Source organism: Oreochromis aureus, linkage group 1 (genome assembly GCF_013358895.1).
Source record: "Oreochromis aureus strain Israel breed Guangdong linkage group 1, ZZ_aureus, whole genome shotgun sequence".
NCBI classification, from domain to species: domain Eukaryota; kingdom Metazoa; phylum Chordata; class Actinopteri; order Cichliformes; family Cichlidae; genus Oreochromis; species Oreochromis aureus.
The window spans coordinates 27,207,523-27,229,914 of NC_052942.1; the positions used below are offsets into that span (position 1 = coordinate 27,207,523).

General features: G+C 41.8%; 1 protein-coding gene across 2 annotated transcripts; it reads left to right on the forward strand.

The window, feature by feature from the left end:
- Positions 1–324: 324 nt before the first annotated feature.
- On the forward strand, positions 325–19,725 carry urb2 (URB2 ribosome biogenesis homolog). 2 transcript variants are annotated; one of them, XM_031730908.2, is made up of 12 exons: positions 325–383; positions 1,078–1,228; positions 1,323–1,499; positions 1,730–2,856; positions 2,958–3,096; positions 3,647–6,089; positions 6,804–6,964; positions 7,216–7,326; positions 10,148–10,390; positions 13,634–13,730; positions 15,454–15,587; positions 19,100–19,723. In XM_031730908.2, exons 2-12 carry the CDS (start codon positions 1,103–1,105, stop codon positions 19,295–19,297), a joined length of 4,956 nt encoding a protein of 1,651 aa, XP_031586768.2. In that variant the 5' UTR covers positions 325–383; positions 1,078–1,102; the 3' UTR covers positions 19,298–19,723. The 2 variants fall into 2 exon arrangements, with proteins under 2 accessions (XP_031586768.2, XP_039467666.1); XM_039611732.1 differs by lacking the exon at positions 325–383 and adding an exon at positions 393–487 and having other exon boundaries at positions 19,100–19,725.
- The last annotated feature ends 2,667 nt before the right edge of the window (positions 19,726–22,392 follow it).

The following is a 22,392-nucleotide window of genomic DNA, read 5'->3' on the forward strand; positions in this document are numbered from 1 at the left end:
TGAACTCGTTTCGCTAATAATGATTTAATGGGAGTGTGAGTGTGTGAATATTAATTTAAAAGCGCTTAGGCATGAAAAAAGGTCCTTGTGTGAATGAGGCTTATAATAGTAAGAAAGCACGTTGAGTGTTTAAATAGAGCATAAAAGCATTACATACGTACTAATCAATTTCTTTTAATTAGTTAACTCTGATGGCGCTTTAAATGCAACTCCAATAGAGTTTCCACCAGGAAAAAGGGAAAAAATAAGCAAATTCTACAGCTGAGCCAGCCGTTTTCCGATGGTTTGCATCGGGTTTCTATTACTCCTGTCTGGCCCGGCAGGGTGAAAGTTGAAAGGTCCCTCAAATCTGAAAACAGGAGACACGTGCGAATTCAAAAGCAGTAAGTTTAAGGGGGAACATTTGTGAATGTGTGTGTCGCTGGTAATAATAAAGTAGATTAGATGCTTTGCTAATTTGTCTGCGTGCAGACGGCCAGCAGCACCGGTAATATCTCATATCAGTATCAGCATATACTGCGTAGCTAGTCGTTAGCATTGAAGCCTGTAAGTGTGCGTATCAGACCGATGTAGCTTCTACGTGTTCGTCACTTTTATAATTCTTATGAGCGAGATCGTTACAATTTTATAAGTAAACATAAACACACTCATCTGGGCAAAGAAACTCGGAACAAGAAGTCTTACAGTACAAACAGTAGAATGCGTAAAAACGATCAGTTTTGGTTTATGAATAGATTAAGTATCTTAAAAGCAGTAAATAAAAGGTGGTCATTGATAGACAGTTTTCCGAGGCTGCTTTTAACGCTGCAAAGCTTTCCGAGCCTGTAATGTTTGCGGACATTCGAAGCTCAAGAAGCTCAGCTTTGTAAAACGCGAGAAAGTAGCGGGACCACAGGAGTTCTTTAAAACCTTAGGAAAAAAAAAACCCTAAAATGCTCTTGGAAGTGCAAACTCAACTAGATGGTTTCATTATCACTAATGTTTATCAGGAATGGCCAGATTTCCTCTTTCTTCTCACTTTCTGTTGCATCTCCTCTGTGTAACTACTCACTCCTTGTCTTCTTCCTGTCTTTCCAGAGCTTTTGCATCAGCAGCTGCAGCGATGGCTGCCATCTACTCGGGTATCCACCTGAAACTAAAGAGCCCACAGACTCCATGGGATAACAAGCTGAAGCTGGCACGTTTTGCCTGGATCTCTTCACAGTGCCTGCTGCCCAACAAAGAACAGGTAAAAGTGGAAGCTTGTGAATGTTTATTGCACAGTAATGATCCTTTTTTGGCGTGTATTAAGCAGCGGCTAACCTAAATCTGTCTGTCTGTAGGTGCTGTTGGACTGGTGCACCCATGCCCTCTCACTCTACTACAGTAAAAAGGTGGAGTTTTCCCAGGATTTCTTGGAAGGCCTGTGGTGCTACCTTGATGATGTGCTTCACAGCCGGAAGCTCCAGTCTTTTCTCAAGCAGGGAAAAACCATCACTCTCAAGCTCAACATGGCACAGGTACTTCAGCAGTTAAATCAGAAATCAAGGCTGTGATATAACAGCACATGTGATCTCCTCTGACTCTATCTTGTGTCATTAGAAGATAGTAAGAGCATTTCCTGAACAGTTCTGGGTTAATACTACAGTTGTAGCATGAATTGATAAAGATCCAATTATACTAAAAGGTCCTGGAATAACTAACTTGACAAGTGGAAGTGTTACTTACAGCTTTTTCTCTTTGCTTCTAGCTGCTTGACCAGCTGCAGAAGTGCGCACACGTTGGCTCCAAGTCGTCGGGATGTGTGTCCTACATACTGAGCGTGTGTCAGTGCATTTTCTCTTCTCCTGTACTCTCATCTGTTTTTACATCTAAGTATGAACTTATGGTTGATCTGCTGGCCAAGCTTTGCTCGCTGGCCTGTCGTGAGCTACAGCAGCCATTGCCCATGGAGTACCTAAAGAAGGAGTCTGTCACAAGTCATGATGAACCGATGACCGAGTGTCTTCAGAGCGAACCTGCGACAAATATGGAGACTTCCCAGATGGACATGTTGAATGTCAGTCCGCTAGATCAGCCAGAGTCGGACGTTGACAAATCCTCTTCCAAGCCGAAGGAAAACCTCCGTTCAGCTAACCTATATGAGGTGTTGCTTCAGGTGCTGTCATCGTATTTGTCAGTGCAGCGACAACAAGCCAATCCTAGCAGGGTCTCTAGTATGGTGACAAACCACCTACTCCAACCCTTCGTCCTGCTCCGGCACCTGCTAACCTCGGGAGAATTTGCAGCGTGTCTCGCTCACCTGCGTCTCCGTCAACAGCTTTGTAGAGACATCCGCATGAAGATGGACTCCATCCTTCAGTTGGCACTCTTCCCCTCTGAGCACCTGAACTCATACAAGGAGGAGCTCCTTCCACCTAAAGAGGATTCTGGGAAACGTGGTTCAGGAGGGACAAAGGGGCCTTTCAAGCCTGTCAATGCTGTACTTTCCAAACTGAGCGACCGGGGTTACTGTGAGCCATCACTACATTACCCTGTGAAGTCCAGTGCTTTGTGTCTGTTGTTTAAGTTTTTTCTGGAAAAGTACGGGAAAGCGAAGGTAGAAGATGAGGAGGAGCAGAGGATGCTGTGTTTCTACTTTCTAAGCAGATTAGTCCCAACTTTAGATCTTCATCTTGGTGAGCAGAAGTCACCTCCAGCTTCCATGAGCTCCCCAGAGAACTGGAACCTGGCTCTGCTGGCTTTGGAGTCCCTGCTGAGCCAGGCGCTGTCGGCCGGTATTTATAATGTGGCCGCAGACAGGATACGACACAAAGATGTCCAGCTCAACTTTTACAGAGCCGTGGGACAAATGCTCTTCAACGAGGCCCAGCCAAGGTAAAGAACAACTTCTCTGTAAAACATTTTTCATTCCAATAAAATTACAGAATAATTTTCTTTTCTTATACGATGGAAAAATTTCCCTTCTTGACTTTCAGCACTCCATCGTGGTACCGCTGTTTGAAAGTGCTTTTGAGTCTCAACCATCTGATTCTCGAGCCAGATCTGGACCAGCTTTTATCTTCAGCCTGGATTAATGCCGAATGCATGGAAGCACGAGTGCAACGCGCCAGACAGGTCTTCATTTATTCACTTCATTTAACTTTTTATATTTTACAAATTAAAAAAAAGACAGTAAATCAATGTTTCTAATTACAAACTCAGTTCTTAAAAGTTGAGATGCTGTGATCTGCAAATCTCATAACCCCATATTTTATTTACAATAGAACACAGAAAACATATTAAATGTTTAAACTGAGAAAAAGTTAGATAGATAAAAGATAGGCCATGCTTCTCTCTCTCTCTTTTTTAGCCTTGCGTACAGAGATTTCTCTAGAATCTCTGAATCTTTTGATATTATGTATTGTAGATTATGAGATTAAAACTCTTTGCTTTTTTTAATGTTTTAATAAGCTAATGTTTGTCATGACATGTGAAAATGTCTAAATTTAAACATTTGATATGTTTTTGTGTTTTTTCTGTGAGTTTATGAAATCTGCAGATCATTGTGTTCTGTTTTAATTTACATTTTACACAGCACCACCAACTTTTTAAGAATTGAGTTTATTCATTTTAATATATGAATATTCTGATGGTGATGTTTTAATGAAACTTTACTTGCCAACAGCTCATGGTGTGCAGCCTCCTCCAAACCTACACTAAGCTCCGACAGCTGCCTCGTCTCTTCTCTGAGCTCATGTCCGTGATCTGCCAGCCTGCTCTGGATGACCTTCGACCTCCTCTTCTGCCTGAAAGCATCTCCACCTCTCTCAGGACCTGCCTTCTGGACACACCTCCATCCCAAGTTTTAGAGATCTGTTCATCGGTGATGGAGGCCATCAGGAAGTACATACTGCCTGACCTAGTGAAGGAGAAAACAGAGGGAGAACGAATGGAGACTGATGGAGAACACGAGGACCAAGAGAGAAAAGACGCTTCTCTCAAACTCCTCCCCCTCAGTCAGCTGCTTCATGCCATTTTATTCAATCTGAAGACTCTAGACAATGCCTCTCCTGTTCCCTTAGTGAGGCAAAGTCAGGACCTAATGAAGGGGTTTCAGAGCTTAATAAAGGAGTTACTACATGTGGTTTCAACAGAGAAGAAGAATAGAAATACAAGTTCAGTTCAGAAGGCCTCAAAGAAAGGCAGAAAAAGTCTGAACGTCAAAGAGAAACCTTCAGAGTCTAAAACTGGAGCACTGTGGGAGCAGAAGACCCTGGAGGCAGCTCTCCTGCTCAGATACACCTGGGTGGAGGTGGATACACTCTTCCACATGCACTGCTACAAATATACATCTCCTGATGAAGCTCCTTCTAGTTCTCCAATCTCTGACATAGAGAGTCTTTTATCAGGTGACATCTTACATGCGTGTCACCGCCCGTCCCCCTCCTACAGCCCAATGAGCTGCATGCTGCTCAAGCTCCTCACTTTACAGCAGATGAAGAAGATTTTGCTGGACGACGCCTTAATAGGCGAATCCAGCACTGCGGCACTTCTAAAAAGGTCAGCACAGTTTATTCTAGCTACACCTGAGCTGGAGGTGAGTCTGGATGGAGAGCAGGCGTGGGACGGGCAGATCAGCAGCGTGACCACCAGCTCCTACTTTGCAGCGCACTGGTATCTTGTTACGACCAACTTACCTTTGATCCTTTGCCACCTGAGCAGCGAAGACGTGCACTGCATAGCTGACGTACTTATCAGTTCATTTCTGAACAGACGGACAGACGGATCTGAAGAATTGCCGCCCGGCTCTCTGACCATCTCCCTCATATCTTCGCAGCTTCTTCAAAGCCCAATGCTTGCTGAGTTGCCTTCATTGTTCTCCGCCACAGTTTGGTCGCTCACACAAAGGATTATCTGTGTGCTCAGGACAGCACATACACCCAAGGTTTGTTCCACACTTCTGACATTTCAGGAAAGAGAGGCAGTCTCTTCACAGAGAGATGCCAGTCAGCCTCTGCCCACGCTGGTGAAGAAAGAGACTGTAGTTGAGGATATTTTGACATCCTCTAAAACTGGAGAGACTTTTGTACTGCTGACTGAAACAGAAAGCAGGGAGCTGGTAGGCTTACTTCAAATCTTAACAATCCTACATCCAGATGGAATGAGCTCCGAGGATCTCTCCTGTGTGTTCCTCCTGCTTTTCTTTATGCTCACCTCCAGCTCCTGTAAGACAGAGCGGATGACAGAATCTGGAGGTGATGCTCTGTTCCTAGGAAAGCTGCTCGGGGTTCTCGCTCATCTCCTAGAGAGTAAAAATTTCCAAAGTGTTCTGAAGCTCATGCACGGTAGTACTCTGCTGCAGGCCGCTTTGTCGTCACTCCTGTGGCATAGCAGAAGTGCGAGAGCTCAAGCCACATGCAGCACTGATTGGTTGGATTTTATCAAAGCGGTGCAGGTCTTCATACAGACCTTAGTCAGTTTGATAATTATCAGAAACAGCAGTGTTCGACTCAACCTGGACCAGTTTGCTTCCTATCTTACTAGCGAGGAAGTGACAAGCAGACAAAATGCTGAATCCAGGTCAGGGGCTTCCTTGTCATCGGTTCATCTTTTGCTGGCATCTGTGACTTTTTTCTCCCAAGTAATGATCTCCAATTTGGGAAGAAGCAAGGCACTGGATCAGATTTTAACCCAAATACTTGCAAAAATAGCTGCTTCGCTGGTACCAGCTGTCGAGTCCGTCCTAAAGCCCCAAACTCTTAGTGAGGGGGTGAACCAGCCTGCCAGCATCCTCGGTCAAGCTTTTCTAGTAGATGTTGTAACAGTCATGCTGCAGTCTGAGCTCTCCTCACTGTCAGTGGAGGATGAGAACAAGCACAATGGCACCAGGCTCACTCATATGAGTCTTTATCAGGGCTTCTGCCAGCAGGTCCTTAAAGAAATAAGCTCTGCCCCCAGGCCCATGGACTTCCTGGTTTCCTCTCTCCGCTTCCTGTCCTCCTTTTACCAAGCTGTGCAGATGGTGGAGGAAAAAGACACAGAGGAGGAAGGAGAGATGAAGAAGGGAAGAAATGAGCTGGATGACCTTTACATTCAGATACTGCAGAATTTGCACAGGCTACTGACAGGTATATGCAACCATATTAAAAACAAACATCTCATTCACCTGTGCAATCAGTCAGTGTTGTCCTTTCAGTAATTACCTCTGCACATCGCACACATTGACACAGGAATACAACTAAGGGGAGTATGTCATGCCATCTGTTAAAGAAAATGAGCTTTTCTCTGTCGCACATACGACAATCAGATTCAACCCAACTAGTTAAATTTAAAGTTGTTTGAATTTGAATTCTGTTACAGAGGATTCTTGGGCTCCACTAGAGCAGCTTTACATGATGCTTAGTTCAACAACTTATCCCAACTTTCTTCTGATTGGCTGCTCCTTGCAAACAGAATTAAGAATATTTAATTAAGAATATCTGTTCTGGTTGACATCACACAGATCAAAAAGTAATAAAGTAATAAAAGAGAAAGGGTCATAAACCCCTTTTTATGAAAACAGTCTCCCTGTCGCCTTTGTCAATTTTAGTGGCAGTTCTCTAATGTTGGCGTCAGATCAGGCACACAGACATTTTGAAAACATTTCTGTTTGGATCAGTATATTTTATGTATACTTCATTGATCCCTGTGGGGAAATTCCTCTCTGCATTTAACCCATTCACTCAGTGAAGCAAACATTGCTTGCATCCACCCTGTTATTGAATGGACTGATTTATTATTAATGCAGAACATTAATGATTCTGTATCCTTGCTAAAATCTCTTTCGATCTCTTTGATTTCAGCTCCCTGGCTGCCTTCCACTGATCTTAGTGAGCTGGAGCCGGCTGTGCAGGAGCTGTTGCGCCACTTGGTGGCGAAAAGTACAACAAGTCGATTTAATCTACTGCTGATGACGATCAGGGAAGGACTGGACATTAGCAAGCTGAGGGCAGGAAACTGCAGGGTGAGGCTGAGACTGAATTTCACTACAGTTTTCCTATTTCAGATTTCATGATCTTAAAAGCTGTAGAATCTGCACAATTTAGATTTTTCTGTGTTGTTATTACAATGTTTTAGATGAGAGGCATTCTCTTTATCTTACCTGATAAATGGGAGGTTGTGATTTTGGTGCTTTTTTCCCACGGTGAAGAAGAATGTTTAATACTCTGTGGTAACTGTTTTTTCAAACTCTTCTATCTGTTTGCTGCTCTCCAGGAGGCGCTATCTGCAGTAATCACCATTAAGCTGCTGTCCTGTTGTCAGCTGCCTGAAACCTGCTCCAGAGCTCTGTGGCTCATTGCACCACAGATTATATCTGCTGTGGTGGTGAGAAAACCAAACACTCACACTCGAACACATACAGAGTTTAATGCAGTGAGAATACACACACACAAAAGCACCACTTTACTCCTGCACATATATACAGTACTTTAAGGTACATAAAAGGGGCCTCTTAAATGTACATTAAAGACAGTAAGAGAGACTGTAAGCAACTTGATATACTTGAACCTCTGGTAGGCTTATTAACTGTTGCCTGCAGCTGCCTTTTTCTCTACATTGCCAGTGTCAGTCGACTGGACTGTCTCTGGCGGTGCTCGGTGTTAGCTACCCGTCAGCTTTGTTTCCCAAGTGGTTTCCATGCGGGTCTCTTGAGGCGTGCAAGTCAAATGCTGCCTGGGTCTCTTATTGCCCCCACCTGCACCTGCAGAGATGCTGTGGTGGAAGCTGTAAACCAGCAGGAATATCAGTTGATTACATCATGGTGTTTATGCTCCAAAACATGTGCTTCTTCTGTTCTTTCTGTCTAATCTCAATCATATTTAAAGTTTGTCCGCATCCCCTGTATGTATGCACATTTTTTAAAAGTTCAATAGCATGCTGGTTTGAACTGTTTTAAATTATTATGATTTTTTCCCCTAATTTTAACGGCATACTTTGGGTTACTGCGATAATTTTTAAAATTGGTATTAAAATCTTTGCCAGACCACCAAAATGTCCCAGATCATCATGTAGAGAGTGAGGACAGGGTTTTAGAAACAAAATGCATTTCACGCTCGTAGTTTCATTGCCTGCCTGTCAGGAGGAGCTGCTCTCCAAGCTAAAAGAATATAAAACATTTTGTGTTATTGCGGGTCTGCTGTGTGTCATTGTTCAGTTGTTTGTTTCACGAAAAAAGACGGTTAAATCAGTTTGCACACCTGGTGTGAAATCACTGGATTGATGACAAACGGGGTAATGGGTGTGGGGCACGCCTCAAAATGAAGCCAGCTTTGTTTTGAGGCCAGAGTCAGAAACTGTGACTGGAAAATGAACTGGCTTCAAACTACAAGTTAAATGACTGCTTACATGTTTAGGATTTATGGTTTTTTTATTATTTAGGTAAAAGCCATTAAACTAGAATAATCAGTATATCATTCACATTATAGTGAAGACAAGCAGGTACTGGGCCATGATGATGAGACGTGACAGTCCGATCTCCGGCTCATCATCTGTGATGATGTTAGTGACCATGTGCTGGAAGTACATGGGACTTTTTTAGTCTTTTATTCAATAAAAATGCCTGTAATTTTATAATGCTTGACAGCCACCAACGCCTAAAGACAGCCACAGTCTTTTGTTCATCTTCTTTGTAATTTCCACTTGTGCTCTTTTGGCCTTTTCATCAAGACCCCCACTCACTCACACGGAGTGCTCTGATAGACACACATCCCCTCACTCATGCTTGTGTTATCGGTCAAATCTGTATTTTTAGATACGTGAGAGAGAGCCTGTTCAAAAGCATAAAATCTTCTAATTAAATTCTTCTTTTAAGAGAAGAGGGAGAACTTTTATTAAAATCTTTCTTTCTTCAACTCTTTAATGGTGGTTGCTTGTCACGATTTCTCTGTGGAAATACACAAAATACTTTAATTGTTATACCTTTGTTTACATTTATTTAGAACAGTATTACAATGCTTAACAAATGTATTAGACCAACTGTTAAAAACATAGGAAACACAAATATTTTAGAAATCTCAAAATTATATTATTTATTCAGCAAACAGCAAACTTATTTTACAATTTTATACCCAAATTTGAGCCGACACACTGGATTTCTTTCAGAAGTCAGAAATGAATCAAGCATAAGCACTTAAACCATAAGCACTCCAGTGTGTCCTGGGGCCTCCAGCTGGTACAAGGTACCTCATCCAGGTACCCATCCTCTCCATGCTGAAGTGTCCTTGGTATAGAGAGTGAATGTGGATGTGGATGTGTGTGGTAGGTAGAAAGCTCTTAATGTCATACAATAAAGTGCTGTGTAACTCTGTGTGAATGTAGGCTTGTAAAAATATTCTCCTTCTTAAACCAATTCCCAGAACCCACCAGTAAGGCGTGCACTGAGTCATTTCTACAGTTATGTAATCACCGTTAGTCACCTATAACCACGTGATCAAAATCTTACTGCATGAATAGTTCATGAGGTCATCCATCTCTCCAGCCTCATCTCCAGCTCTACCTGTCTCCACGGTGGACTGTGTTTTTTGCACGAACTGACACAATGAATCAGTCAACAAATGCAAACTGCAAATATTTAATGTCCTTGCTAGAAGGCGGGGGGGGGGGGGGATTTACTGTGGCCGTGGCCTCTGCTCTCTTAAAAATCATCCTCAGTACTCCTAATGGTTTAAGGGCTTTTCTGGGTGTTTGAGATGTTTTGTAAATAGCTGTTATTTTTGCAGGGTTTAGTTCAAACTTTCAGTTCTTAGAAAACATTGACACTTGGAATTTAATTTCTGGGAGCTACTCTGAGCCAAGTACTTGGAAGCGTTGTGAATGTGGACTCTGTTGCTTTGCATGCTGGCTCATTGTCACTGACTTGATTTAATGGGATCTTAAAATACGATGAACAGGTCCATTGTTAATGTTGTTAGGCACACCTGTGCTGCTGTGGGAAGTCATGTCTGCTGTGAAACAGCCTTTTGTTGTCAGTTTTGTTAAATATGTATTTTGGTATTCATTACATCCAGAAAGCTTTAAAAAAAGATGAGTTGTGAAGGAAATACCTTTAATGTTTGGAAGGCTTGGATTTTTGTAGCTTCTTGCTCTCATTGTTTGTACATGTTCATCTATCTAACCTTTACTGTATCTTTGTCTTTCTGTGTTACAGTTCTTAGTGAGATTATCCAGTCAGGACGTCTCGCTGACCCTTCCCTTTACCATTCCCATGATAACGTCGATGACATCACTGCTCCGACAGGGGGAGGGGCAAATCACCAGCCCTCATCATGTGACTTTGATTCTTGGAGCGCTCCAGTCAGTCCCCCTTGACCACATGACCCCAGCAGTCTATCATTCAGCTTTCTTGGCTGTTCATGAGGCGCTGTTCGCCATCATCCAGTGTCATCCTCAGGTATGAAGGAACAGGTGAAAGAAGTGGTGCAGGGGTGTGAAACATGCAGTGTGTAAGAGGGTCCAGTCTGGCACAGGGGATTGCTATTTAATAAGTGAGAACTTATTCAGTTAAATTATAGAAAATGTGTGGCACTGCTGCTTAGCTCTAAATTAGTTGATATGTGAAGGTGTTGTGTGTTTAAATAGACACTGCAAATTGTAATGCACATGACAGTGGCTTTGGAAATGTGGAAAAAGTATATTCTTTAAACTGCACTTGCCTAGAGTTCCTGTACAGGCGTGCCGAGAGCTTTGTTCACATTGTGCAAATCTCTAGTTGCATCCAAGCAGCAGAGGGTTTCCACTTTGCTGGCCTCGGGATCATATCGCTGCTGTATGCAGATGACATGGTTCTTCTAGGCTCCTTCAGTGTGCATTAAGGCAGTTTGCAGCAGAGTGTGAAGTGACTGGGACGAGAATCAGCACCAATCTGAGACCATAGTTGTCAGCTGTAAAAGGGTGGAGTGCTCACTCTGGGTCAGGGGAGGGTAGAATGGAGCAGGAAATTGATGGATGGATTGGCACCAGTGATACTGACGCTGTGCTGATCTGTTAGGGACTGGAGACCCCAGGATGTCATGATGGGCTTGGGAACATCTCGGTGTCCTGGGCAGAGACATGCGAACAGTAATGAAAGTTTCTCTGAAATGTCTTAAAGGGAGTTTTCAAATTACGAACAAACTTTCTCTTTGACTTAAGGATGAGCTGATTAGATTTCAGTGTCCAAAGTTCAGGATCAGTTTAACCTGTCACAAGACATTTTTAGTCTTGACTCAAGAGTTTATGTGCTCCTGGTGTTTTATGCAAAAAGATGAGCAGTTAATTAATTTACTGCAGAAACACAGATCGTTTTCAGCCGTAACTCAGCAGCAGGTAAGGTTTATGTAAACTGCAGCTTGACTCCAAACACAAAATGATCTTCTTGATGTGAGGCCACACTTTCCTGCTGATCTACTTTAGTACCGACAACAAGATCAAAATGTCACACTGCTCTGATATCAAATAAGACTTTATTTCAAGGTTTACTGTTTAGGTGAAAAAACAGCTATTCATTCTATAAAGGATTCCACTGGGAACATTACTCATGATCCACAACAAATAAATAAATCTTTTAAAGATTTTTATGAAGCTTTATACTCATCACAGATTAATCCCTCCGACGCTGATATTTCAGAATTTCTTAACAATATAAATCTACTGAAACTAAATGACGAACAGATTGCGGCTCTGGATTCACCTCTTTCAATATCTGAATTCCACGAAGCTCTACAGCATCTCCCAAACAATAAAGTGCCAGCGCCAGAAGGTTTTCCAGTTCGACAAAGACTTATGGCCTAAGGTAGCGCCTACTTTTTGAGAACGGTCACTAAATTTTGAACAGTCAGACTCTGTCTCCAAACATGAACTCTGCCATCATTGGCCTACTTCACAAACCAGGCAAGGATCCTGTGTACCCATCCAGCTACCGCCCAGTTTCACTCGTAAATCTAGACCTTAAAATACTTTGCAAACTCCTTGTCACCACATTCATAATGCATTCTGACCAAACAGGTTTTTATTTGGCTTTGCTGGCTGTCCGCCCCCCTTTTAATTACAGTCTAGTCATTACAGTTCACAACATATAACACACAGGGCCTTGGGGGGCGGGTATGTTACCCGGAGGCTGCTGGGTGGGGCTGCTGCCCCTCAATTTTATCTGGGGGTCGGGGCAGCATCTGCTCGCTTACATTATTATTACAAAAAGCCGAATGAGCAGTTTAATTCTCATAGATAATTTTCTACAAAATGCTTTTGTACAGCTAAAGAACATTAAAAAAAGTACTTTTTTAAAAGCTGTTCCTGCACTCTGCCCCCGACTTATGAAATCAGACCTACACACTTGTATAATGAAGGTCTCTGTAGGTCAAGGCTGCGGGTTTGAATCCTTGATTTGAAGAAAATGTGGTATGTGGTGCTGCTGAGCTCACAGGATGCCTCGAAGGAATTCCGCTTTCAACAAAAGGATATTGCAGCTCACCAGCTGCATGGAAAACATCATGATGTCTACTTTTTCTGCCTTGTACTGGGAGTGTTCACTTTGCACCCAAAAGGTCGTAAAAATGAATTTTATTTTATCCTGAAGAAATGGAGCCATCTACATCCCGGCCCACGCGCTTCATTCTGCTCCGGCGTTGTTAATGCGATAATTTTTCAGTTTTCCTGAATCTAAAATGTTGACAGTTTGTTGTTCAGTAACAGCGACAAAGCCGGGCTGAAATGGGGGAGCTGTGTTAAATAAAGCCAGCCATGAACGAGCTAAGTGATATCAGATGTTTGCAAGGACAAAAGACGACTAAGAGAAGGGGGAAGAGGGGAGGAAAAAGGAGGCAGTGAAGGAAAGCAGAGTGAGAAAGAGATGGGAGTAAAAGATAAGCGATAAAGAGATTAAAGGATAAAACAGGAGATGGAGAACCTGATACATGAGGGAAGTTTCAAGACAAAATAGAAAAGAGGGTTGTGTGAGGGAGGAGGCTCAGCAAGGAGAGGTAGGGGAGCTGGCAGGCCGGGTAGGTTGGCATGGAGCAGGTTTAAGTCGATGGAAACCGTTGCTGAGCTCCAACCAGAGCTGGTGACATCATCCCTTCCTCATTTATATTCTTCCCGTCTCTCCTTCCCTGCCTCAGTCTCCCCGAGGAGAGCAAGGTACAGACAAAAATGCATACGTAGCTCTCGCGGGAATCCAACTTTTACCTCAGTCATTTTGCGAGCTGTAAGTTTATGGCTGCTCCGTTACGACTCGAGCTGTGAAAGCGATGTAACAGATGGATCTGTCAGGACTGCTTAGTCCTTTTTTTTTTTTTTAAACCTCTTGGATTCAGTTCTCTGGTTTCTGTTTATCAGATCCTAAAAACATGTAACATTCATCCTCCACACATATGATAGTAATTCATGAGTGTAGTTCGGGTTGAGCACAATTCATGTTAATGCCAGCTGTATTAGTGGTGTGAATGGAATGTAATATAATCCAAAGTCAGGTGCAAATCCTCAAGAATAAATCTAATGACTCCTCTGTGAATTTAAGAGTCTACAAACAGTTTTCTGCCAGGATCTATTACTTTTCAGCAATTGCAGTATAACAGTGTTTTATCATGCAGAAGTATGACCTATTAAGATATATATTTATATATGTTACTGACTGTTTACTTTTTGTTTGTGTTTCCAGGCGATGTTAAACGCAGCTTCCTCGTTCTTAAATGTCTTCTACCGTCTAGTGGCTTCTATTGTGCAGGAAGGTCGGCAAAGAGGAGACGGTGACGCAGGTAACATTAACATTCACTAATGTGGCCAAACCAGCTCAATCAGGGTGTTAGGACTGCACAGTGTAAAGTTGTAGGTGAAAGACATAACAGGAAACGTTATCATGTCTTCAAGGCCCAGAAAAACAGTCTGCTTTACTCTGATGAAGGGGACTTGTCAGTGATGTACTAGCGTTCACTGTTCACTACAGATGCGGCTTGTGTTTTGTTACCGTCCTCCCAACGAAAAATAACACTGCAGATTACTGAAGAATAATAAATTGCATTGTGTAATCTGGAGCTGACAGGAACTTTGTGTCATGCCCACACATGTTTCAACACTTCTGGCAGTAGCCTCCCAGAAGTAGAGAAGGTTACAGGCTCGTTTCTCATTTTAAATCCACTGTAAATTTAAGACCTCTGTTTGCAGTAACCTCTTACTTAGTCACCATAGGAACGATTCTCTGTACCAATAAGAGTGCTGTATGAGCACTCTGTGGTTTAGCTTTAAATATTCAGCTGTCTTAATGCTGCAATCACACCATGATGTTTCTTTTTTTTTTAAATCTAGTGCTCATCGATATTGTCCTCAGGCTCTTGTATCTCTAGAAATAAACATGTATGATTGATTAATGCTTCACTGCGAAATTAAAGAAATGGAAAAAAGGCTGAAGCACAGACTGTATATAAGAACTGGACATTTCTAGGGATGTATCTATCCAGCTTCTTTCAGTGTGATACAACAATATACTAATCAGAGATTTTAAGAGGACACTTCAATTGGGTAACATAAACTATTGTGAATCTATTTCCCTGCATTGGTGGCAGACAACTCCCCAAAAAAGGCTTCAGTGTGCGCACAAGTTGATGATCAAGTGTTTCCCTTAATGATTTTAGCTGTGTGAATGAAACTGAACAGAATAACAGAATAGAAAAGCACATAGATTGGCTTGTTGTCACCTTGTTTCTAAAGTTTAAGGTGCGGGTACACCACCGCATTGGCTGCTTTGTGTGCTGTGCAACATCATCGCACAGTCACTTCTATTTACGCCGCTGTTAGCTCACAGGAAGTCGCTGCAACATCCTCTGTATAATTTGTCACTCTCTGGGCTTCTGCACTGTTACATCATAAAACAGTAGGAAAAAACAGCACAGTCGTACGCTCGTGTCTTCAACCATAATATGCCAAGTTACAGAAATTGAGAGGTGCACGATCGGCCACCAAAACAACGGCCCACATCAGCAAAATATGACGGCATTTTCGGTGTGCTCCCAAATGTCCCTTTGGCTTTTTTGCTCTGTGACCTCATTAAACATTTTCATTATGAGCTTATTGAGTTTTGTAAGTGCAAAGTGGTGCTTGTTTTGCAAATTATGGCCCCAGTTAGAGTGAACATGGAGGATAAAGTACTGTATGTCCCTCAATCATCAAATCTGCCTCAAGATACCAACAAGGCAATGCTCTTAAAAGATCACCTAGAAGCTAAAACAGCTCAATTTGCTTGTGACACGAGCCATTAGTAATGTCCATCTTTTATATACAGTTCATGGATTTGCAGCTTTGTATCTCCAGCTTTCATTGAAAACATCCGGCAGCCGGTCAATGCAGTATTACACTCCAGTTTATCTATTGATCATTAGCTTTGTTTGGGTAACGTAAAATAAGAATCTTGTAAAGTAAAGAATATCTTTAGTTTCCACATATGAACATCTGAATAACATGAACACCTTTCTCTGTTTTCTGAAGGTCCAGACAGTGATGTGTATTTCCAGTGCTCCAGGCTGGTAGAGAGGATGTACTCTCACATTGCTGCAACCGCGGAGAGCTTCACCGCGCTCTCAGCCTTCATGGTGGCTCAGTACGTCACAGAGCTGCAGAAGGTACACACGCACACACACACACACACACACACACGCACACAGTATGAATGTTCTCTGTGTCTTGATTTGCTAATATTTGCACTGGAAACTTATTCTTTCTGATGGTTTTTACAATTTGGTGACTGAGCAATGAAATGCCAGACACACACACACACAGAGTCATAGTATTATAGAAAGCCAAGACAGTTCCTCATCTGAACCCATCTGTCATCCCCTGTGATTTTCTACAGCTGTGAGTGACACACACACAGACATTGATGTATGGAAGAGGCAGCAGGATCTCAGATGATCCTTTGATCCAGCCCAGTTTGTCTGGTAGCCGTTGAGCTGAGCGATGGAGACGCTGACGCTCAGAAGCAGTGATTTCCATTGGCCAAACTGTAGATGTTCACAAATCTCAGTGAACAGGTCCAGGATTACTGTAACTCTGAGTGCTGGAGTGAAGCTCCCTCAGTACAGTGAGTCACGTCTGGCTCCTGAGAGCGGCTGCTCTCAGCTGCCAGACTGTATTTAACATGACGCCAGCCTGACTCAGCAGTTTCCAGTCGAGTCGCATACTGGGAAAAAGAAAATGAGCAAACCGTCGGGCAGACAGACAGACAGAAATAGTGTGGAAGTCATATTTGGGATTCTTTGTACTCCGTAAATCATCTAATAATCCTAAAATTGGACTTATGGGAATAGTTTAAAGACTCTGTGCTCTTTGTAATTTAGCTGCCTCTGTCAGAGTTTCTCCTCGTGGCTCTTAGAAGCAAACCTCCTGTGCAGCACCAAAGCAACATTTTATCAACAGTTTATTAAATTAAATCACCGAACATGGAGTTGTTATGAGTGGGAAAGCTATGATTTCATATCACCCTGTAAATATGCTTTTTAATACTAAGCATTTTAATATGGGAATCTTTGGGGATTGACTCGCTTTTGCAGAAAGCCTCAAGTGACACCTGGAGGAACTGCAGTTTTGACCGCTTTTCGGGTTTCCCCTCCGTTAGGACCAGTGAAGATCGAGACAGTATTTTCACAAATGTGCAATCCACTGTGAGACTACTCGTCGGTGTGCAAAGTGCTGAATTGAAGCCCTGAGCAAAGCTCCAAACCGCACGTGATGAGCAAAGGGGCGATTTGATAGTGACTTATGAGTCACAGGGTAGACTGATCTAGGTTTAGACAGATATTTGCATGTGTGTGTGAATGCGTGAAATCTGGTCACAAGGAGCATGATTTTGGTGATTTTCTGCTTTGTGGTTTCTGTTTGTTTGCCATGCTTTTATGTAGAGTTATATGATGAGCAGGATTTGGTTGCCAGTAAACAGTCCTGTACTGAGGCCAAAAGAGGCAGTTTGTTTGCCAAAATGCAATCTCAAAACCATCGGTTGTTTTGTGCAGTTGTCACTCTGCATGTAGTCGTTAACACTTTTGTCTTATACATGAAAGATCCCCGGTTTGAGGCTGGGAGCACACACACACACCTAGCCATCAGCTGGACTGTGTCAGCAAGTAAAATAAAACATGTAAACAAAAAGCCGAAAGTACCCCAAAAAAATTAGTATTTTGAAACCAGAACCAGAACAGGAAATCCTATCCTGTCATCACCTGAAAAATAAACACATGTTGGGTTTTATTCTGTTACTCTTGACCATAAAAAATTAAATATAGTCTGATTACTTTCCCTTAGACGTATCTTACATTTGAGCTCTTTTTTTTTTCTTCTTTTTTTTTTGCAGACAAAGGAGTCGCTCCCTGCTGATCATTAACTTTAAAAAAGGTTTTAGGCAGTTTAACATTAACTTTAGTTTTCAGAATTGATAACTACAACCATCTTTTATATACAGTTCATGGAGCTCTCACTTCAGAACTAGAAATGTTTTCTTTTTTACCCAAAGTAAAACTCAACCACTGACTGATGGAGATTTAGAATTTGGACATTTTTTAGATATACTTTTACACATGCATTGGGACTTTTGTTTCCTTGTGTGTGTACAATTAGTACCACACTGCTTTAAAATAAAATAAAATGGGAACAATCTTATTTAATTTTAGTTAAAATGGCTCAGGAGTGCAGTTGCATCTCCGTATGTGCAGCAGCAGACCAGAATGGCAGCACTCTGTGTGTTGAATGAGTGTCACTGTGCTAAACTATGCAAATGTAAAAGAAAAGGTAATCGAGCAAATACAAGTAGCCCTGTAGTGCTTTATAAGTAAACCCTGAATGTAAATATAAAAAGCGGAAATAGACGAGTGCTTTACATAGCTTTGGTTATCATCATGTTAATTTTCTGCCTCTTCCGTCTCAGTTTCTTATTTTTCTGCACACAAAGCAGTTACTATGTGCTCCTGACTGCTTTGTTTGCAGAAATCCCCATGGTGGGTTGTTTCCTTCATGTGTGAAGCCTATCATTATGTGACTCAGGTTTTATCTAATCGTTAAACAGGTACAGTCAGCAGCACCTCCTCGCTCATTGTCAGAGGTCTGTAGACTGCGGTCACCGCTGATAGCATCAGGTCATGGTGTGTTACACCTGTGCGTCTGTGGCGGTGTAGTGTAACAGAGATGAATAACCAGACGATATTGAATATCCACTTGGCTCGTTCTGCCGGGTCCACTGAGCACAATCATTGTTGTTTGACTATTTTACATGTTATTGGAGTAAGACGGCTCCACCCGCCGTTGGCTGAACACGTTGCTCTGCTTCTGTCACTCAGGTGCAGATGAAGCGTGTACGACCTTCCTATTTTCGGAGAACTAAAAAATCCTCTGCAGCAGTGTGGCGCCACGTATACTAGATCCCCCGGGCAAAACCCTGTACTGAATTTCATATATAAACTACAGCGTGGGATTAAAAATATTACTTTTTACATTTTTAGTTCATTTTGGAGCAACAGTGACACAAACGGCTGATTATTACTATAAAATCTGCTGTCATGAGGTGTCAAACTGCAAATTAATGTAGATCATGTTGATTTTTTATGTTGTGATGTTTAGCGATCCTGTTTGAGAAACTCTTTTTGGGATGCCCCTGGAAGTTTGAATCTAGGTTTGTGGACCGTTGCTATGGACCACTCTGTATTTAGATATTTTCTGGGTTTCTGGGGAATTAATTGATCTTCATTGTTGAATTTTTGTAGTCTTACTCTGAGCATTTGCAGTAATATAGTTTTTGTCAGTATAAATGATGATATCTGTCCTTTGATGTCTCTCTAATTGAAACTTACGGCTAAACTAAAGACTTAAATGTGTATTTAACTGTTTGGCGCATAATTTCCAGGTTGAAATGTTGGCGTCGGGTTGATGGATATTGCAGCATACGGTATCAAATTTCTGTGCAAATTTGACCTTGTTAAGTGCAAAACAGCGAAGAAGAGATGTGTGTACACAGGATCATCATTTCGCTGGAACACAGATGTGATTTATGAAATGAGCAAATGTTGTCTGACCTCAGATTCATATAAATTCTTCTTTTATCTCTTATTGTCTCTGCTGTCTTGTCCTCTTTCATAAATGACCTCTCCAGGTTACTCTGCGACCAGACGTGAAGCTGCATCTTACTGAGGGCATCTATCTGATACTGGACCTGTGCAAGGAGCAGGATATCAAGTTTCTGAGGGCAGGACTGCCGATGGGAGTCAGAGAGGTCTTCAACGAGCTGTACGGCAGCTACACCCACTATCACAAAGCACAGAGGCAAGGAGAGGAAAAGTACACTGTTTAACTGCCGAAACCGCCTTTGGTTTCAGTTTAGGTTTCAGTTTAATTAAACAAAAGTAGATTTTCTGCTTATGTTTGATTATCTTTTAAGTAGAAAATCAGTTTTGGATACCATATGATATCACTGTTGATGTTCTTGCTCATCAGAGTTTATTGTAAAATTAAGACAGTGGATTTTGTACCTAAGACAATAAATATATGATATATGCAATTTTGTTAAATGTTGTGAGGAGTCCTATCTTCATATCCAAGACAAAATACACTCACTGTCCACTTTATTAGATACACCTACACTAATCTAATCAAGCAATCACATGACAGCAGTTCAATACATTTAGGCATGTAGACATGGTCAAGACGAGTTGCTGAAGCTCAAGCCCAACATCAGAATGGGGAAGAAAACTGATTTAAGTGACTTTGAATGTGGCATGGTTGTTGGTCTGAGTCTATCAGAAGATGCTGATCTACTGGGATTTTCCCACACTGGCTTCTCCAGAGAAACAGAGAAAGAGAAAATATCCAGTTAGCAGCAGTTCTCTCAATGAAAATGCTTTGTTGATGTCAGAAGTGACAGAAGAATGGCTAGAATGCTTGAATTAATAACCACTTAATACAATCCAGAAGAATATCTCTGAACCACACTCCAGCACCGCTTGTCAAACCTTAAAGCCTGGATGGGCTACAGCAGCAGCACAACACTCTGGGTGCCACTCCTGCCATCTAAGAAGAAGGAAACTAAGCCTACAGTTCACTCACGCTCACAAAACTTGGACTTAAATTGACCTTCATTACCTTTAATTCACTTGATGAAGTTAAATTGGATTAAAATGCAATTTATGCAAGACCGTGTGTGGAGTTTATCTGTTTAAAACATGTTTTCCTCCTACACAGCTGTCCTTCATTTAGGTGTGCAGAGATATTAAACCTGTTGAAAATAGAAGTTTGGAAAAAGGTTGTCTGGTTTCATGAGTCTCGATTTCTGGTGCAACATTTGGCAGAAAGCTGGCATAAACAGCATGAATCCATCCCGCCTTGTATCGGTGGATCAGTCTGATGGTGGTGTAATGGTGTAGGGATATTTTTTTGCCACACTTTGGTCCCCTTAATACCAACTGAGCATCATTTAATTATTATATCCAGTATTATCCATCTTTTTATGGACTTCAGCCACTGCACACAGACCTGCCATCTACAGAGGTTTTCTGATGACTGTGGTGGTTAGATGCATCAGTGGGAGTGATGTGACAGAGTACCGGGCTTTAGTGGACTCCTTTGTCATGTGGTGCAACAAAAACCAAGAAAATAATTGCAGACTTTAAGACAACCAGGAAATCCAGATGGTCAATGTGGACATGGCGGAGGACTATAAATACCTCGGAGTTCACAATGACAATAAACTGGACTGGGTTTAAAACCACCACTGCACTCTACAGGAAAGGCCAGAGCCGTCTCTATTTTCTGAGGTGGCTGAGCTCATTTAACATGCTCAGGATTTTCTACAAGTCGTGGTCAGTCCCATTCTCTATACTGTTGTATGCTGGGGCAGAAGGGTGAGGGTGGCAAATCCCAACAGACTCAATAAACTGATGTGCAGTGTGGGGGTGGAGCTGGACTGTCAAACTCCAGTCCTCAAGGGCCAGCGTCCTGCTTGTTTTTGAGATATCCCTGCCCTACCTGCTGCTGATTACCTGGATCAGGTGTGCTTTGCCAATAAGAAGCTACAAGGGCAGGTTAGTTGGAAAATAAGCAGGACAGCGGCCCTCGCAGCCTGGAGTTCGACACCTGTGTGTTAGAGAAATGGAAGTTGTCCAAAATAAAGACAATGCTAGATGATACTTCCCACCCACTTCATGAAGTGCTGACCAGTCACAGGAGCACATTCAGTGAGACACCGACATTACACCCTCCAAAAAAGCCCTTAGGAATCCTTCCAGTAGCTTGTTGAATATTAATATAAATGATAATATATATGACAGCTGAATTTAGAGGACATGTTCTTGCACAATAGTTCACATCCATTAATGGTCAGATTGTTTAAAGTGTCCAGTCTTATAAATATCTCTGAAATTTGATGGGGACTGTGAAGCCGTCACGGACATCAGAATCCACCAGGTTTTAGGGAACATATTTTTATTTCCAAAACAAAAAACAATGATGATCTTTATAATTCTTTCACTGTGTCTATTGTGTTCTTTATGTTGGTTTCAGGGTTGGATACTTGCCTGTAAAACACGTGTAAATATTGTTAAACGGTCTATTGGGCTGAATAGCGATCCACAACAACAAGCATCCCTGCATACCAAAGAGTTAACTGACTCACTTAAACTTCATACCTTTGAAAAGTTAGATTCAGTTGCTTCCTTTTGGATGAAGGTTTATACTCAAAAAGTATAAAACAACATGGTATAGAAACACCTTTGACCCCAAAAGTCATCAATCAGATGTATAAAATCACACCTTTTATATTTTAGAGGACAGAGAAGAAACTTTATTTTTTTATTTGATCGGCGTCTCGAGTGTGTGTTGTATTATTCACCACCACAGCTGACTACCATCACCTTTGTGAACATTTAAACAGCTGAAACTAGCAGAGTTACAAGGAAGTATGTAAAGCAGTTGCGTGGAGTGGCCTGAGGAGGGTTGTAACCAGACCTGCAGGTACCACAAATACAGTTGCACCTCATATAAATATCTGTTTACTCCATACAAAGCTCGCTGCAAGGAAATCACTTTAGTTACAACTTGAACCCTAAAGACACAGCACATGTCTAACTGCAGGACTTTAAAGGACTCCCTTGTCCTGTATTCCTTTTACGTTTCAATTATTGCATGGTAATTAGGAAAAATTTAGCAGACAGTCACAAAACAGACCAAATATATTAATTTTAAGTTTGTTAGTTTATTAAAAATGTTTCCTCAAAATTCTTCCACCCTTCAGCATCTTTATGAGCAATGACACGAAATATGTTGCTGGAGTTTTAAACTTTTAAATCACCACATTCAATTTTGGGGGATATTTCTACCATTTTAAAGTAAATGTATTCATTTTCACAGATCATATCATGGTGTTTTGCAACTGTTTCACAATGGTAACAAAGC